This window comes from Rattus norvegicus, chromosome 1, assembly GCF_021556685.1.
Source record: "Rattus norvegicus strain SHRSP/BbbUtx chromosome 1, alternate assembly SHRSP_T2T, whole genome shotgun sequence".
Taxonomy (NCBI): domain Eukaryota; kingdom Metazoa; phylum Chordata; class Mammalia; order Rodentia; family Muridae; genus Rattus; species Rattus norvegicus.
This window is the reverse complement of record NC_141534.1, coordinates 15,997,338-16,017,233: the sequence shown is the minus strand read 5'-3', so window position 1 is coordinate 16,017,233 and position 19,896 is coordinate 15,997,338. Positions and strand designations below refer to the sequence as shown.

The following is a 19,896-nucleotide window of genomic DNA, read 5'->3' as shown; positions in this document are numbered from 1 at the left end:
TTTGGATCTCTGCTACAGTTTTTAAGGTCACACACACTAGGGGCTGATTGAGGGGTTCCACCCATGCGCTATTAAGCAGGCAGTGAGGTCGAGAATTATTTCATTTGGACACATGAGGAAGGAAAGGAAAAATACAAACATTCTAGTCCCCAACAGAATATGCTTGAGGCGAGCACATGAGGAAAGGGACTCTCTATTCAAAAAGAAAATCAGAATGAAGGGAACATAGACTAAATCCTAATAAATGACCATTTCAGGATATATTAAAATAAGATTACATAAGGAAAAATATCATAGGAGCTATTTTATTTAAACCGTAGCTAGAACCTAAGAAAAGCAAAACTGTGGTAGAGGGCAGACTATTGCATTGAGCAAAAACACATCTCTCTGAGTGTTAGATAAATATTTTCAGGTTATTAAAGGAAATCCCAGCTATACAAAATATCCGTTCCTCTTTTACAAATACAGATGTTTCCACTCTAAATGGAAAAACAGGGACCTATCAAGATAACGTCATAACTTACAAGTCCCCGTGTATGTCTTAAAGGTCTTTGTTCTTCCTTTTTTTTTTTTTCCCCCCCGGAGCTGGGGACCGAACCCAGGGCCTTGCGCTCCCTAGGCAAGCGCTCTACCGCTGAGCTAAATCCCCAGCCCCTAAGGTCTTTGTTCATAGACAAGTAGACGCTTCCAATAGGAAACTTGCTTTCTCCCAATAACATGAAGCTACACAATACTGTTCAACGGGAACCAATGAGCATGGAGTATCCCACCCATGATGGACTGTAACCTTCTGAACCGTGAGCCCCAACAAGCCCTTCTTCTCCTAAGTTGTTCCTGCCGAGTACCTTCTTCCACAGCAGCAAGGAATGTTACCAGCACGAGAGGGAAACGTGTATAAACTGCACTTTATATAAGCCTGGAGACTGATGGAAAGCATCACTGGCCTCAAACTCTAGAGAAAAGACTCCAAAAGACAAATACTGTTTGTTTTCGCTTCTATGCAGAAGTTAGCATGTAAGCACTTGGTAGGCGTTCCTCAATGCATAAAACCACAGAGGACAAATAAAGAGGAAGATGCTAGTGGGTCCAAAGCATAATAAGACTGTACAGTTATGGAGAGACAGGTGGGGGATACTGGAGCGGGCGCACTAAACAGGGAGAGAGGGGAGAAGAGAAAGGTAAGCTAAGAAAGGAGCAATTTACACTAAGGGTCATTTGAGGGGGTCATATGGAAACTTAATACTGCAGAAGCTTCTTAAAATATAGACATATATGAAAGTACTTAAATGCAGTCACCCATTAACAGGGAAGCCTTGACCACACACCTTTTGTCAAGGGAAACCTCCAGTGTCAGGAATGGGTTGCATCTAGTTGTTGCAAAGGGCGGAAACCCCAAAACTTCTCAGGCGAATGCCAAGGCTGTTGGTTGCTCTCCACAAATGGATGGCAAGGCCCCATTGCTGAAGACAGCATTTATCTCTCTCATTAATCACAGAGAAGCCAAGCCGGTGCCTACCAAGAGCTTTGTCCCCTACTGACTATCGTTCATGGTACTGGAAGGTACTCTGCATGCTCCCAGAGGGGAGAGGTAAACGCTACCCCAGCTACAAACTCTGCCATCTACAGCAGAAACCTGCCTGCATGATGTGCTAGTACAATACTAGCTCAAATGTTGTGGGAGTAACCAACTACCTTCTTATTGAGTTTAAGAACTATTCCATTAGACAGAACCCATGCCTGAAACTGCTCAGGTAACCAACAATCTGAGACTAGACAGGCTATGGGCCTAGGAGAAAACCAAATTCAAATACTATTGTTCCGCTAAGGGGACAGCAATACAATAACGCCTGATGACACTCTGCTAATGCAGAGACGCAGAACTGGACAATGTGCAGAGACTGAGGGATTTTGGAATACTCAGTCCTAAATGGGATGCCTTCCAAACCCTCCCCTTCAGGGCTCAGGGAGCTATGGGGAAGAGGAGGCAGAAAGACTTTAAGAGTTGAGAGGATGGGTGACTCCAAATACTACACATGAACTCAAATGATTATGGTGGCAGGCTTTTGTAAGTTCAAACCAGACAGGGTTTCATCACAGTGGTGAGACAGGAAAGTAGACACGGGCTTGTACCTCTGTCCAAGAAGCTATCTCCCATTGGCATCTTCTTGCAAAGGAAGCATTCGTGCTCTCCAATGGAGTCTTGCTAGGTATATTAACTACACTTAAAGGTTGGTCCCATGCGCAACAGTAGATGACCATTATAAAACGTGTAGACTTTTCGCCTCATATTGCACTGCATAGTTTTATGTCAACTAGAGACATGCTAGAGTCATCGAAGGAGGAGCCTCAATGGAGAAAGATCTGGCTGTAGGACATTTTCTTAATTAGTGGCCAATGGGGGAGGGACCAGCCCCTTGTGGGCGGTGCCATCCCTGGGATGTTGGTCCTGGGTTCTGTAAGAAAGCAGGCTGAGCAGGCCATGGGAAGGAAGCCAGAAAGCAGCACCCCTCCGTGGTCTCTGCATCAGCTCCTACCTTCCCTGCCTGAGTTTCTGCCTTTACCACTTTTGATGATGAATTGTTATATGCAAATAAGCCCTTTCCTCCTCAACTTATTTTTGGTCATAGTGTTTCATCATAGAAATAGTAACCCTAAGACACTTTGGTGGGGCAGTGCTTGTCTCCCTGGCCTTTGGTTTACACATCATAGTTTCCAATTTTTATGGTGTCTCTCTCTCTCTCTCTCTCTCTCTCTCTCTCCTCTCTGTGTGTGTGTGTGTGTGTGTGTGTGTGCGTGTGTGCGTGTGTTTGTCTTCCCTTTTCTAATTATGGTTTTTCTTGTTTATTTTTTTTGGCCCAATTGATAAGATATAATTGCCCACTTAAACATACAAAACCTGGTACCATCCATCCCTTAGGAACATTAATAACAACCTGTAAATACGCAGAGCAGTCTTGTTTATTTTCTAAAGAGAGAAAATGAAAGAAGGTAAGTGGGTGAAGAGGTCAGGGGGATCAGAAAGGAGTTGGGGGTGGAGGGGACTGTAATTGGAATATATTGTATGAAAAAGCTTTCCTCAATTAGAAATGACATCACTCCAAAAACACCATGAAATTAGCATATCTCTGAAGTAAGATAAAAATCAAATTCCGGAGACAGAAATGTTCCCCTAAAGAGAGCTGCGCGCCAATCTCTCTCCCTGGTATAAGCAGAGATAGTCTGCCTGTTTGAAGGTCTGTTTGGGAGAAATGAAACTCACGGAGTACTTGATAATTGCATAGGTTAAATCTGAGAGAGCCTCAGACAATATGGCTCACTTTTCCCCACAGGGCGTGTTGAAGGATCGGTTGGGTTCTATAGCAGTCTGTGATGGGGCAGGCTTCCACGACAGAGTGACAATTTATGCCTGGTAATGTTCAAGTCCCACCTGGTTAACATGTCCTTAGGCAAAAGGGCTCAGTCTAAAGATGGTACTGCAGTTGGGGGCTGTCTGAGCAGGCCTGAGAGCCTGGGTATGGATCTGCAGTCTCCATGTAAAACTCTGGGTACCACAGCGCACAGCTCTAACTGGAGTATTTGGTAGTAGAGACAAGTGGGTACCTGGGCCTCGTTACCCAGGCAGGATAGCTGCGAGTTCCAAGTTCACTGAGAGATTCTTTTTTTTTTTTTTTTAATTGGATATTTCACGTATTTACATTTCAAATGTTATCCCTTTCCTCCCCTCTCCCATACTCCCCACCCCCTCCCCATGCTTCTATGAGGATGTGCCCACTTCCATCCACCCAATCCAACCTCAACACCCTGGCATTCACCTACATTAGGGAAATGAGCCTTCACAAGACTGAGGGCATTTCCTATGGATGCTGGACAATGCCATCCTCTGCTACATATGTGGCTGGAGTCATGGGTCCCTCCATGTGTACTCATTGGTTGGTGGTTTAGTCCCTGGGAGCTCCGGGTGGGTGGGTGGGTGTCTGCTTGGTTGATGTTGTTGTTCTTACTGTGGGGTTGCAAACCCCTTCAGCTCCTTCAGTCTTTTCTCTAACTCCTCCATTGGGGTCCCCTTGTTCAGTCCAATGGTTAGCTGTAAGCATCCCCATCTGTATCAGTAGGGCTCTGGCAGAGCCTCTCAGGGGACACCCACATCTGACTGTCAGCAAGCACTTCTTGGCATCAACAACAGTGACTGGGTTTGGTGGCTACATATGGAATGGATCCCCAGGTGGGGCAGTCTCTGGATGACCTTTCCTTCAGTCCCTGCTCCACTCTTTGTCCCTGTATTTCCTCCCATGAGTATTTTGTTCTCCCTTCTAAGAAGGACTGAAGCATCCACATTTTGGTCTTCCTTCTTCTTGGGCTTCATATGGTCTGTAAATTTTTTTCTTTGGTATTCCAAGCTTTTGGGCTAATATCCACTTATCTGTGAGTATATACCATGTGTGTTCTTTTGTGACTGGGTTACCTCACTCAGAGATTCTATCTAAAAGAATAAGCTGGAAAAAGATTGAGGAAAATATGCCATGGTGACCTCTAGGCTTCGTCCATGTGCACATTTATATATGCATCTGAAAGCACTCATACAGACACACAAACATGGGTACACGCCCCACACCTAAACACACTGAATAAAGAGGGAAGAAATTTACTAAAGTGTGGAGCTGAAGAGCTAAATCTCAAACCCTGAAACGTGGACCAGAACTCTCCCACGATGTTCAAGGGATTAAGAGGGGAACCTTCTAGGCTCTCTGTCAAAAGTCAAAGATGGTCACAGCCAAGACACGGACAAAACAGACAGATTAGCTCAGCCCAAGCTGAACTTAGACACAGTTCACCTACGCTGCATTTGCTGACATCAGCAAACTCTGATGCAAACTCTGGGATGCAAAATGCTTTGTGTATAATGAATCATAAGGCACGGAAAGGTCAACCCAAGAGAACCACTAGAGCAGAGTCTGCTCAGGCAAGAATGGCCAAGATGCACATTACCTAGAGGACAAAGTCTTCAGATGCAGACTTTAACTACACATAAGGAAAGAAAATAGGAAAAGATGAAGACAATGAATGAAAGGAACAACTTTAACACAGAGTTGGAGTCTTAAAAACATCGAATAACCTGAACCTAACATATAGCATACTAGAATATAAATAGTGGGCTTAAAGGCACACTAAATACAAGAGAAGATATTTTTGGCAAAGTAAAACAAAATATTCAAAACGAAGCAGAGAAAGAAATAAGAAAAATGGACACAAGTGGACCTCTTCCTCCGTCTCTCTACAGATATATATCACCCAACCTAGAATTCTTAAAATTGGCCAGAGGGAGCTACTGCAGGGCTTAGTGGAAGAGCCTTTATCAAATATGGTTAGAGCCCTGAGTCCAATCATCAGCCCTGAGAAAGAAAGGAAGAAAGGGGGCGTGGGTCAGGAAGGAAGGAAGAAAAGCAAGTTGGCCAGAGAAGGATAAAGGCGTAACACCCTCCAAAAGAACCAATAAAACTGAGTTGGTTTTGCAACACAAACAGTGGAAGACAGAAGAAATAAGACTCCATCTTTAGGGTAATAAAATAGATGTTGTGAGACAAGTAAAAACGGACACTCACTGCCAGTTGATCCACATTACACATACCGCCAGGGTGTTTCCAGAAAGACTGATCCGAGTTGGTACTGAATTGCAGAAAGACAAACACCAAAATGGTGACCATATGACCACATATACGGTCAATTTAGGTATAGCGTTTTAAATCTATTGACTGTTTAAATTAGGTTTCCTGATTAGGAAAACAAGGAGATACAATTTAGATACTATGCATAATTCAAGAGGACACCCTTGTGATGACTAATCTTGGTTATTAATTTTACTCCATCTGGAACTAACTAAAACCTAAGTTGCTAGGCACGCCTGTGAGGGGCTGACCCACTCCCCCCCTCCCTCCCTCCCTCCCCCCCTCCCTCCCCCCTTTCCCCCCCTCCCCCAACCTCTCTTTGATACAGGTTTTCCCTCTGTAGCCCTGCTGTTGTTCAGTGACAGGAACCAGTCCCTAACTCAGAGCTCAGCGTGTGTTTGCCTCCTGGGTTCTGGTATTAAAGATGTGCACCACCACGCCTAGCCTGTGGAGAATTTTCTTGATCTGATTATTTGAGAAATCAAGACCCAGCCAACCCCTGACACACCTTCTAGTAACAAACCTTCAAAAAGGACATGGAAAAAGGAAGCAGTTGTGTGTGTGTGTGTGTGTGTGTGTGTGTGTGTGTGTGGAGAGAGAGAAAGAGAGACAGACAGAGACAGAGACAGAGAGAGACAGAGAGAGGCAATTTCATGCTCATATAAAGTGAATTAACCACTGTAGTCCTCATCCCTCCAGTTTCCTACTACCCTTATAAATCACCCTCCAGTCTCCTCCCCACCCTTGTAAGCCTCTCCCTACAATTTCCCTTCCAGACCTTCACTCTTTTTACTACGATCCATTGAGTTTGCCTTTGAGATTCACACCTGATAAAAAGTACTCTTAGATGCTACAATAATGAAATCATTTTAGTGTAAACAGATTCGTTTTAGGGAAGCAAACTGCTTGACAGTCCTAACTCAGCACGGGCCACCCTTCTGTGTTGTGCACTCGGCAGATGGTTTGGCCTGCTTCGCTCTGCTCTCCCTCTGAGATCTGGCCTAAAGGAGCAGCCACTGGTGGAATGGCCAGGAAAAAAAAAAAAAAGAATGCTCACGCTAAATCACAAATGATCTTGCAGGGCAGAATGCACATCCATCCAGACATGTACCGAGCTTAAGGGCCGGAGGAGGTAGAAATGTGCAATCTTCCTGTGGAGAATGTCTCTGATAACATGACACCTGTGACGTCATCCGGGAGAGAAACTTGTGGCTAGTTCCAAAATACTAAGAGAGAGTATGAAACTAGCAGCCTCCGACTATTGAGTTCTTAGGCAGTGACAACTATAGGTGACATTTGGGGACCAGTACTTATCACCCTGACGACTGTTCAAGATCAGGGGGGAATTCCTAACAAAACGGAAACTGAAGCACAGAAAACGTCAGTCACGTGGTGTGAACGGGCATGGAGGAACTTGACTTTGTTCTCTGGATTCCAAGGTGTAAGCCTTTTTCTCTATCCCTCTCTACCTTTGGTTTGTACTTTAAAAAATATTTTACTAGTTTTTGGTCATGGGTGTGTGTGTGTGTGGTGTGCGTGCACCTGTGAAGTCCAGAGATCAATGCCAGGTGTCTCTAACTGACTTCATGAAATGGCATATCTCACCGAATCAGTCCCCAGCCCCCATGTTTAACTCCTGACAGCCACTGTGTCTGCTTTTCAGGAAGGATCTGAATTCAGGTCCTCTTGCTTATGTGGTAAGGGCAACATTCAGTTCCTGCCTCAGGTTCCCCCTCGACTTCCTAACTTGGCTGCCTTTGAGAACAGACCCCTTGCTCCTTTAAGCTGCCCTTGGTCACACATATTTAGGGCCATCTCCCTTGACCCTTTTGTTTCACATATTAAAAGAGAGGCAAGTTTGGGCAGGAAACCATAAAAGGAAGAATAAAAGCAAAGAATAAAGTTTGTGTCTTCTATTGAAATTAATACGTTCCAGGAAAATGGAATTTTTCACCAAATACATTTAATTAGCTTCATGAGGCCAAAGACTAAATATTTAAGAAAAAGTTAGTACAGCAATCGTACTTTATATGCCCATAAAGTACGCCAAAGAAGTTGTTTCACGTTGTTAAATCTTTACAGTCTAGCTCGCGGGGGGGATAAATGAGCACGGCTTTGTGTAAAGAAAGTGGCAGTGGTTAGCGCTGCAAAATTATTAAGAAAGAACTAAAATGATGAGCTAAGAGTAGAGTTGAAGCAGAGGAAACCTTCTGCTGTAGTTTCAGCCGTCAACTTGTCATAGACTTAATTCCCTAGGCAGAGGAGAACCTCGACTGAAGACCAGCCTAGACCACACTGACCCGTGGGAGAGTCCATGAGGCTTTGGGGTATCGGCTAATTGACACAGGAGGACCCAAGGCACCACACCGTGGAAGGCATCCCTAGATAGCCAGTCCCAGCCTGTGCAAGGAAGGAAGCAGCTGAAGGAGCCAGGGTAGCAGGCCAGCAAGCAGCATTTCTCTCCATGGCTTCTGCTTCTTGCAGCTCCTCGTTTCCCCTTGACTTCCTAACTTGGCTCCTTTCTTTTTTTTTTTTTTTGGTTCTTTTTTTTCGGAGCTGGGGACCGAACCCAGGGCCTTGCGCTTCCTAGGTAAGTGCTCTACCACTGAGCTAAATCCCCAGCCCCACTTGGCTCCTTTCATAATGGACCCCTTGCACCTTTAAGCTGCTCTTGGTCACACTGTGTCACAGCATAGAAAAAAACAATCGAGACAACTTCATTTGGAAAAAAAATAATAAACCTTAGCAAAAGAACGGAAAACGTATGTATTAAAATTCCAATAATATTTGAGTAATAGCATGACGCTGCTTCCATTCCTGTCGTTTTTGTTTTTAGCGCTAAATATCTGTTGAAAGGGAGCTAATAGGGCGTTCTACATTCAGCTCATCCTTACCTCCGAGAAATGATATTTTGTATCTAAATGCAGTTTTATCGTGGTTTCACGTAGAAGGCATCGCTTCTCATTCAAACTTCCGAAGAGACAGATTTTGTTCAAGAACTTCCGCCTTCTGACTGCCCGTGAAAGAGCGAGGCCTTGGTGGTGAAGTGAGTGGTGTGTTTATAAAGACTGTGTGCACACTTTCATCCTGGCTGAAGAGAGTCTGCTTCCCAGCCGGGAGAAACTGGGCTCAAGTTCCATTTTGCTGTCACTTCCCCTTTGTCTGTGCCCTAACTGCCGTGATCCTCCCAGTGAGCCATGGGTGATTAAATTATAATTCCATGCCCTTCAGTGCCTCTTCAGACTCCCGAAATCATCACCTGAGAAACTTTCAAAGGCAAGGCAGAGCAGCACGTGTAGGGAATGAGTGTGGAGTCACTTGCTAACTGGATCTGGTGACCAGGGAACAGCCCGCTAATTCCAAACACTTAGACACCGGCTCCTTATATTAATAATAAAAAATATCAGAGCGAGAATTATAAAAGCCCCAAACACTGTTTATTCCACCCATTTCCACAAAATCTTTCTTTTTCCTGAAAAGAGAAAAACCATGCTGTTCATGATCTGCTTTTAAATTTAATATCTCGTGACACATCACCAGAAACATTTTTTTCGGAGCTACACACGTTTCCTCAGCATACATCCAAAAAGAACTAAAATTGAGACCTCTAAAGAGATATCTGCATGCCGATATTCATAGCAGTTCTTTTTATAAGGTGCAAAAGGCGGAAGGAGCGCCATACTTGCGGGTGAATTCGGGGATGAGCAAAACGTGGTCTACACACATAAAGAGCCAGTGCTCAGCCTTGAAAGGGAAGGGATCTGACATCAGCTATCATATTTATAAACTCTGAAGATACGGTGGCAAGTCGGTTAAAATAACCACAAAGCGAATCTGAGGTGTCTCCAGTAGACTCACGGAAGCAAGGAGTAGAATCGTGATTCCCAGGGGCTAGGATAAGCGGGGAAAGCAAGTTATTTAATGGGTACAGGATTTCAGTGCTATGGGATAGAAAGAGACCTGTGCCTGGGAGGTAGGGACAGACAGACACACACCTATACAGGTTCTCAAGGCTGCTAAATTGCACTCTCAAAACCGGTTACCGTGCTACATTTCTTTTAAGGTACACTTTGTCAAAAGAACACAAAGAAACCAGGCTCACAACTTCAAATGACTGATAGTCTATCTTGTGAAGACCCTATCCTCTATTTTAAAAACAAAAACAAAAAAGCGAACATTTAGGTTTCTTGTTTCTTGTTACCACAAGTCCAGTGCAGTGAATGCCACTGCAAATAACCTTTGATTTGCATCTGCTATCCCTTTAGGACAGGTTCCAAACGGCTCAAGTGCACCAAAGAACATGAGTCGTATCACAGCTCTAGATGCATAATGACAAACTGCATCCCAACAGATCCAGCCAACTTGTATTCCCCAGGATCACTGTGGAGAGAGAGACTCTCTTGTGCAGCCATGTTGAAATGTTCTCATCTCTCTCTCTCCCCCTTTGTCAAGAGATAAGGACAACAAAAGTAGACAGTGCTGATCCTCTGACAAGTGCTGAAATCAGAGAGGCTGCTGTCATTAACTGGTTGGCACAGCAATTATCGCATGGTGGTTATGGCAAACACCTGCTGCTGCTCAGCCAGTTAACGTCCTCCTCGAGACACGGCAAACTCCTTCTACCAGGTCCTGAGGCTTCTGGGCTGAGAGATCGCTCTCTGAACTGCACGTGCCAACCCACCATATCCAAGCTCCACTGGCGCATGGCAGTTTCATTGGAGAGAACAAGTTACACCAAGCCAAGAATTAGCGGCAGATCCGTACATCCCAATAGAGTCGCATACGAAACATGGAACTATGGCAACGCAAGTTCTCCAAAAAACAGCCAGTGCCCTAGCAGGTCACCTAGTGAGACTGAATTAATGACATTCCAGAGAGCTCAGATATTCCAAGACAGACAAGATAGTCCTCCAAGTCCATTGTGCCACGTGAGAGTTGGGTGTCACAATCTTACAGTTCTCTCTTTATAATAAGGTCTTACAAGAGGCGGGGTGACGATCCTGCTAACCAGTGGCTTTCGAGTGACCCACCCTTATTCCCTTAGACTGTTTCCAGTTATGAAGACTGCCCCCCTGGCGAAGTCTGGAGCCCCTGTTTGTTACTCAGGGGTTGCCAAAGCTCTTAGGTCACAGCATCGTGTCATCTCAAAGGTGACTGCCCCTCCTGCTTCACCCTCCATCTCTCATCCCACCGTCTCCTACACCACACCAGAGTTCCTCTAGCCAGCATGGCACCGCACCTGTCTTCCCTGACTTACTTAGCAGCTGTGATTTCTTTTTAAAAAGGCATACTGTTTCATTGAACCACAGTCTAATCACATAAAGATGAAAGAAAGCGATCTGTAGGGCTTGGTCCATGAACTACGTGGTTTGAAAACATGGAGACCTGAGTTTGCCTTCTAGAACCTACATATGAGAAGCTCTTGGCAGCAAGCACTTGCAATCCGGGGCCTGTGGTGATAGATTCAGGCAGATCCCTGAAGCTCACTGGCCAGCCAATGGATGAGGTCCAGGACAGTGGGAAGGAGAGAGAGAGAGGGGGAGAGAGGAAGGGAGGGAGGGAGAGAGGGAGAGAGGGAGGGAGGGAAGAAAGGAGGGAGGAGAGGAAGAAAGGAAGGAAGCTAGGAAGGGAAGAGAAAGGAAAGGGAAAAAGGGAGGGGGAAGGGAGGGAGGGAGAGAGAGGGAAGGAGGGGAGAAGAAGGGGAAGGGAGGGAGAGGAAGAAAGGAAGGGAGCTAGGAAGGGAAGAAAAAGGAGGGGGAAAGAGGGAGGGGAAGAGAGGGAGGAAGAAGGGAGGGAGGGAGAAGGGAGAGAGGGAAGGAAGGAGGGGAAAAGAGGAAGATGAAGGAGAGAGAAGGGGGAAGGAGGGGGAAAGGAGGGGCAGAGAGGGGAAGGGGAGGGAGGGACAGAGAGAGAGAGAGAGAGAGAGAGAGAGAGAGAGAGAGAGAGAGTTAGTTCTGAGTAAGCCAGTCTCTACTTGGTACTTGGTAACTGTTGGGCGGAGCCTAGAGATGATGCTAACTACAGCTGCCTGGGGGTCTTTTCTCTTTTCTGTTGAACTGAAGCTCCTGTCTCTCAACTTTCTGTGGTACATGGATCACAATTTACTCGAACACAAAATGCTCCAGGCTATGACTCAGGTTCCAGGGACTGACTGCTTGCTGAGATACTGCATTTTTTTTTTTTTATCCCAGCACCTGAAGTTGACAGGGCAAGACTCCAATGACTATGCCCCAAAAGAGAAGGTCAGCTGAGGGGGGGGGGTTGGGATGGAGGCCCCAGAGCAGGTGTGAATGGGCATCTGTCGGATGAGGTGCTTGGGAAACTCAGAGGTGCCCTAACCTCAGCACCCCAGCAGGGCAACTTCATTCTCAGCTCTAACAGAAAGCTAGGTGAAGGTCACTGCTAGTGAGAAAAGGCAGGTCCTACAGAAGGGACTGAAACAGTAAGAAGAGGCACAGCTAAATTAACTAATTAAATACAATTAATTTACATCAATTAATTAAATTAATAAATTAATTAAAATTGCAAGCATTAAAAACGATGCATTTAAAAAAAATGGGGCCAGGCTTAGTGTCTGGCAGGATAGACAGACGTGACAACTCTAAAGTTATGGGCAGGCACTCTGGTGACGTGACAGTTCTCCATTGGTCAGTAAGTCAGGAAGTGATAGGAGAGCCATTCTAAGGTCTCACAGAGTTGGCTGACCCTTAGCAGCCTTTCCTATCACTAGAAAACTCAGAGCCACTTGGAGTGAAATCATAAAAACACGGGCCCTCAAGACCTTGACCACAAAGCTTTTCTGAAGGCAGTTAATCTTGAGCTGAACAGGAAACATTTAAATGAAACCAAGCCAGAAAAAGACAGAAGAATCTCTGTGCTCCTTAAATGGACCTAACACAACCTTGATCTGTCTGGCTGTAGCCAAGCTCCTGTTTTTAAAAGAGGAAACACTTCTATTCTGCTCATGTGCCCAATGCACGTGACCTCACTCAAATACATTTTCCACTCGAATTCACAGACCTTGGGAATCAGGTGTTTTGGGGAGCATGACTGACACACCATATCCACGTGGGCAGAATGCCCCTCACACAACCGTCTCTAATCCCCTCCCATGAAGAAAAGTCTAATGTGTAAACCTCACGGTAATAAGCATTACTCCACTGTAATAGGAGAGGGGGGAGACATCTACCGGGTTAAGAGACAAAAACAAAGCTCTTTCACTATATGAATAATTTGAGGTACAAACTCGAATTTCAAAGGATACAGGAAGTCACTGTCCTTTAGTCTTATCTAGGCTCTCAGTCATTGCTGTGTTTCTAGTCTTCTTCAGGGCTACCAGGAGGACACAAATTTTAAATACCATTACTTCAGCCTCGCATATTAACAACAACGTGTTACTAGCTATCGGGAACTCCTGAAGAGTCACTTTCTTTAATAAACAGACAGATACATGCCAGCAGGGTTGTACACAGAAAACTATACATGAATTGGTCAATATTTCAGGAATAGTAAGACAGGCAAAAGGACAATATAAGCAGTGCTCTGATATAGCCACTGTCCAGCGGTGGGATGAATGATATTAAATATAATTGAACTGCACGTGAGCCACTGGACTCCCTCCTGGATTTGAGGATTATGGCACCCACCTATGCATCTATACAGACACTTTACACACACAACAACACCTAAATAACCTATAAAGAACTTAGGAAACTTTCATTTAACACGCACACATACATACATACACATGCACACACATACAGGCATGCACACGCACAGGCACACATGTACTAGTACTAAGACCCAGGGCCTCATTCTTATAAGGTAAGCACTTTACCACTGAGTTACCCTCCCGCCCCCAAGTCTCTGTTCAACTTTTCAAAGGACTTTCTCTATCACAACGTTCTCTAAGTGTATACACCTGCTGCGTCTAGGGTCAACAAGTTGCTGACTTCTCTAGGCAATGCCAACATCTCCGGGTAGTTATAAAAGAGGCAAGGAATTGGGACTCCCCCCTCTTTAACATCCTTACCAAAAAATTAATATTGTCAGATAATAAAATCTGGGCATTCGGAATAGAATTTGTATGTTAGCATTTTGGCTATAAACGGACTTTATTTTATATAACCAAAATACATTTTCCGGACATTTGTGCTTTTCTTTTCTTTTTTCTTAGGCTCATTTCAATGTTTTTCTTAAATGCTTTTAGGCCAGGCCATATATATTGAGCAAAATCCTGTGCTATGTTTCTTGGTACCTTTTATATTACTCATATATTTACACTTCCCAGTGCATAGATTCCTTCCTGTATTTCCAGGTTCCCCTTCCTCCTAAAGAATCCCCTGTCACATTCTTCTAGTGAAGGCCTGCTGGTAACAAAAGACACAATATTTATTTACCTGGAACAGACACAGTTTTACCTTCAAGTTTGAGAAAACCATTCCTGGCCTCCTAGCCTCTGCTCATCTTTCCTTTCTTCTGGTAGTCACCGTGCTGGCCCACTGTCTCCTGGCTTCCCTCGATGAGGACTGTACCCTCTCCCTTACAGAATGTAGCTGCTCTTGGATTACTCTTACGGCATTTCCTGGCATTTCTAAGATCTAGCAGCTTCATGATGATGTGTGAATGCAAGCTTTTCTTTGTTTAGTTTGTGGGTGGCTTGCTCTGCTCTCTAAACTTGTGGGGTCAGGATGCATCAAGCTGAGGGGGAGGCATCGGCCATTTATACGCTTGGAATCTTTTTTCTTCTTGAACTTCAAAGTACAGGTTGTGTCAGATGCAGCAACGCTTGCCGTGGATCACCGAGAAGGTTCATTTCTCTCTCAATCTTTTTCTTCCTTCTGCTCCAATCTCATTTTGAACTACCTCTTCTCAAGGTTATTGACCTCTGCCTATATTATGTGACCTATGGGAGATTAGCACCAGCCTATGGCGTTTAACTTCTAATACGGTATTTTTTTTTAGCTCTAGAATCTCTGATGTTCTTTCTTTTTCAAATCTTTCCATCCCATAATCCCTCGCACTACTATTCATCATAACCAACTTTCCAAGTGCATTCTTTAACATTTTATTACTCTTTTTATGTCCTGTCCTTCTTCCCTCCCTCCCTTTCGCTCATCTCTCTCTCTCTCTCTCTCTCTCTCTCTCTCTCTCTCCCTCTCTTCTCCCCTCCCTCTCTCCCATACTTCAAGATGGGGTCTCATGGAGCCTAGGCAGGTGCCAAACTCACAGTGTAGCTGAGACTTCCATTGAATTCCCGATCCTGCAGTCTCTACCTCCCAAGGGTTGGCATTACAGGCGCACATGCATACATCACCACGACCAACTCTGTGGATGCGTTCCTATGCCTGGCTTTTCTCTTGACCATGCATCATCCTTTTCCATCCCTTCAATAACTTTCCATGGAGTAACAGACATAGAGAATATGCTACAAAACCTGGGCTCTCTTATTTCTTAAGAGTTTGGTTATATCTTAGCCACCGTTCTATTGCTGTAAAGAGACATTATAACCAAGGCAACCCTTATAAAAGAAAGCATTTAACTGGGGCCTTACTTACAGGTTAGCACAGGACCAGCATGGTGGGAAGTGGACAGGTATCATGATGGAGCAGTGGCTGAGACCTTTTCCATACTGAACCATAAACAGCAGGTAGAGGTGGGGTAGGGTAGGGAAGGGTGGGAGAGCAGCCAGACCGGACCTAGCCCAGTGATAGACTTCCTCCAACAAGGCCACATCTCCCAGTCTTTCTAATCTTCCTCAAATAGTTCCACTCCCTGGTGACTAAGCTTTTCAAATATCTGAGTCTATGAAGGCCATTCTCATTCAAGCCAGCACATTGTATTACCTCACCCCATGGGCTCTGACCCACACCCCAATGCAAAATCCATTCCTTTCAACCTCAAAAACGCTCCAGAGTCTCAGTGCTGTTCAAAAGTCCAAAGACTCGAGGCAGTCTCTTAACCGTAACCCGTTGTAAAGTCAAAGATCGCCCACTTCCAACATGTAATGGCACAGGATAGACATTACCGTTACAAAAGGGAGTAAGGGGAGCCCAGTGAAGAGACACTGGACCCAAGCAAGAACGAAATCCAGCAGGGTAAACTCCAAATTCTGCTATGAGGCTCTTCCAATCCCCTTCCAGCTTTGTTGACTGCCACACATTTCTCTCTTAGGGGATGGCTCCACAATCTGTCTGCAGCTCTCCTTGGCAGGTATCCCAGGGCTCTGGCATCTAAACATCTTAGATCTCCAACACAATCCAGGAATCCCCCCTCCCCCAGCTTCCCATAATAGCTTCTCCATGCAGGACTCCCCTGAGTTCTGTCTCAGTGGCTTTCCTCAGTAAAGCATTTTACTCCTGTAAAATGCTTATTAACCCTAAAGCCAGAATAACACGGCCAAAGCTGCCAAATTCTTCTGTTTGCTACGGCTGGAACCTGCCCCTCTCCTCGAATTACATTGCTATAAGCCTTCAAGCGTTTTGGCCCAGGAGATCCCTCGGAGCTCTGCCTTTTGCAGGTTGCAGGGTTAGTTGAGTGTGGTCTTGCCCTTTATTCCGTTTAGCATCAGGCTTTTCTTTCATCTGTTTATAGAACAGGAGCCTTGGCCCCAGCCTTGCATCCCCTGGCCCTCCTTTTCTCCTCAAACTGAACCTTTTATAGTTCTCTTTGCTTCACTTGTCGCTTCTCAATGTAGGTAGGCCCAAGTGTGGTCACGACCATGGGACGCAGTCCATACTAAGCCGTCTTGAAATTTCCTCTGCCAACCTCATTAAATTCAAAACTTTTGAATGTAGCCTAGGGGTATATTTTAGGATGAGGGTGAAAAGCCGTCACATCGTTTGCCAATATATCACAAGAATGGTCTCTAGGCCAGCTGCTAATAGCTGTCCCCTCTGTAGCCTTTTGAGCTGGGCCTGTGTAGTCCAAACGGTCTTCAGCACATACTGTCTTCCAAGTTCCTACAAGGATGACCCAGTGAGCCCCACTTGGAGAACTCAACCTCTTTTACAGTCCAAAGTCCCTAAGTTTTCCATATCCTACCCACAAGCCACAAGGTCAGGATTGTCATAGCAACATCTCTACCCCTAGTACCAACTGCTGTCTTAGCTACTGTCCTACTGCTGTGAATAGACACCATCACAAACGCAAATATAGAAGAGAGCAATTTAAATCGGAGGCTTGCTTAAAGTTTTAGAGATTTAGTCCACAACCGTCATGGCAAGAACCAGATAGCTAAGAGCTTTACATAGCTAGGATAGCTAAGGGTTTTATAGACCGATCCACAGATGGCAGGCAGAGACAGAAAGACAGACAGACAATGGTCCCGATGTGGGCTTTGGAAATGTCAAAGCACGCCCTCAGTGACACAATTCCTCCAACATGGCTACATTTCCTCCAACAAAGCCACACCTCCTAATCCTTCTCAAACAGTTCCTCTTCCTGGTGATTAAGCATTCAAATACAGGAGCCTAAGAAAGCCGTTCTCATCCAAGCCGCCATAGGTTAAAAGAGGCCAATAGAGTATTAGCAATTGGTCAACATATGGAGGCTTGGTTTTATTTGTTGTTGTTTGTTTTCCTTTTTGTTTTGTTTTGTTTTGTTTTTTGCATGGTTCTGTGATGGCCTTAACTTACAGTACTCCCCTTCATCCTAAGGCTTAGCCTTTTAGAGTTTCTCTTGAAAGTTTGAGATTCTCTGAGTCAATGACTTCAAACTGAAAGCCATCTCCTCTGCCATGGGCGGCTGCTGAAACTTCTGTGCTGTCCTACAGTCTTCCAGCTGCCAGTTTACTTGGAGGCTCCTTCACCCAGGGTCCAGACAAGGAGGAGCTCAACATGCGGATCCTGTGTCTCCTTCTTCTGTGGCATGGCCATTACTCAAGGGTTATTTCTAGGAACTTTGGTTACCTAGTATCATCTCCTTAGGCCAGTAAGATTGTGATTTTCTATTTGAGTCCAAAGAGAGGTCTGGGGGATTAACTCCATGTTCTTCCCGTAGCCAAGGACCAAAACCTCCCCAGGTTCTGATCCTCTCTGACTCCACACTACTCTCTAACTCTTCCCAACAGTTTTAATTGTCATCAGCAGGAAGATCAGCACAACTGAAGCCACTCTGTCCCTCCAACCCCCCATACCCCGCAAAAGCCAGAACCTTATGAAGCAGCAGCACATTTGAACACAGTCCATTCTTTGAATTCTTTTGTGTTTTTTGTTTGTTGTTGCTTAGGATTTCCTTGCTTGGTTTTTTTTTTCTTTCTCTTTTTTGTTTTGTTTTGTTTTTAGTATTTTGAAGGCCTTGTTTAAGAAATTCATTCCTAACCCAAAGCCATAAATAGTCTGCAGTTTTAGGCTAAAAGTATTTTCCTTAATATATCTTTATTTTCGCGTTTGGATCTTTCAACTCGCTTAGAATTAAACTTCTGCGTGAAGCTTAAGAAAGAGATCTGGGGGGTTGGGGATTTGCCTCAGTGGTAGAGCGCTTGCCTAGGAAGCGCAAGGCCCTGGGTTCGGTCCCCAGCTCCGAAAAAAAAGAACCAAAAAAAAAAAAAAAAAAAGAAAGAGATCTGGGCCTGGAGCTGGGGTTGCCCCTTAGGATTGTCTAGCATAAATATGGCCCTGGGTTTGATACTTACTGCCAGGAAAAAAGGGGCAAATTTAAATAAGTGAAACAAAGCAAAATAGAGATTCAACTTTGTTTACGTCTCTGAGGAAATAAATCCACTTCCTAGGACCTCTACTGAAGTCCCAAACCCTCCTCTGGCTCATCACTTCACTAATCACTTCCCATACCCTGTCATAAAACTAGTCTGATGAGCATAAACCTTTGTGCTACAATGTTTCCTTGGCCCAGGCCATACTACAACCTCCTGAGCCTCCTCTGGCCCAGCAGGTTCCTCCATCTACTCTCCAAAATTGCTATACCTATTCTTGACCCTGGACTCTTTCAAAATAAACTTCAGAAATCAAGTCACATAAAAAAAAAATCCGTTCTGGAACAATTAAAATATTAAGCTGGTGTATCCACAAAAAACTTGTGTATTTTTTTGCCTTCCTCAAATCTCTCCATATTCTTTCTATTTTTTTCCTCATAAAATTATACTTTTGCTTTTCATAGTACACATTTTGAATCAAATTACTTTCTTAACTTTTCTATCTCATTTATGTAAATTTACCCTTCGATGTTAAATGAATCTCACCAGGTTATGTACTAAAGTTAGGAAATAAATATTTGGCTCACAACATACAATCGAGCAGGCACAGTCGGAATGCTTCCCTTCTCTATCTGCACAGTGTTGCGCATCACGGACTTTGGGAGTGGGAAGGTACTTCCCGTCCTCCAGCCTTACCAAGATGCTCCATGGTCCCTGCTTTCGGTGTCAGTGAAATTTGAATCCAAAAACATGTCTTTGTAGATTCGGCCAACGAGACAGTACATATCCGAAGCAACTTGCTCTTCACTTTGCACCATGGGGATCATGATGTCAAGAGCTTTTGCTCTGTCTCCAGGGAGATTTCTCCTAAAGTAAAAAGCATTGTTTACGTATAGATCATAAAAGTGATTAGAAACCAGTTGCCTAGTCCATGTAATTGATTTGCAGCAGTAAAGTTTGGCAGAATAAAAATAGAACCTGAGACTCCTCTGTGGACCCTGTCCTAAACCTTCTTATTCGGATGCATGTCTACTGAGTCTGTCAGGGATCTCTTGTGAGGTGTGAGGGGTCAAGACGATGGACTTATAGCTACCAGAGTCCTGATCTCCCTGCTGCCTGTGAACAGGTTCAAGATGGTGGAATGCTACTGTGTGCACCCTGTGACCCTGAATGGAGCAGAATCAGCTATTATAAATAAGGGAAAACTCTTGACCTTTGTTTTCAATGGCTTTTGTTCCAAAACAATGAAAAAAATTCATTCATAGATGATTGCAAAATTAAAATCCATCCTAGAGTTCACTGGTTTCTCCATGTGGCTAAGCTTCTGTGGAAGTCGCCTCACGCAGTTCTTATGGTATGGCCTCGAAGATGAGACCTCAGTCGAGCATGTTAGGCAAGCACCCTACCCCTGAGCTCTACTCCGACTTTATTTTTCACTTTGAATTTCAAGACAGGAACTCACTAAGTTATCAGGACTGGCCTTGAACTCCATGCAGCTTTTTCTTAAGTAATAGGTGTGAATGGCTCTCAAAATCACACTTTACATTTCTCCAGTGACGAAAATATAGTGCTAAGTGAAAA

At 44.5% G+C, this 19,896-nt stretch overlaps 1 protein-coding gene across 2 annotated transcripts in view; it reads right to left on the bottom strand.

The window, feature by feature from the left end:
• Map3k5 (mitogen-activated protein kinase kinase kinase 5) overlaps positions 1-19,896 on the bottom strand; it is a 207,858-nt gene that overhangs the window by 104,275 nt on the left and 83,687 nt on the right. For both annotated transcript variants that reach the window (XM_087575895.1, NM_001277694.1), the window contains 1 exon segment: positions 19,012-19,182. In XM_087575895.1, coding sequence (XP_087432021.1) covers positions 19,012-19,182 — 171 coding nt within the window.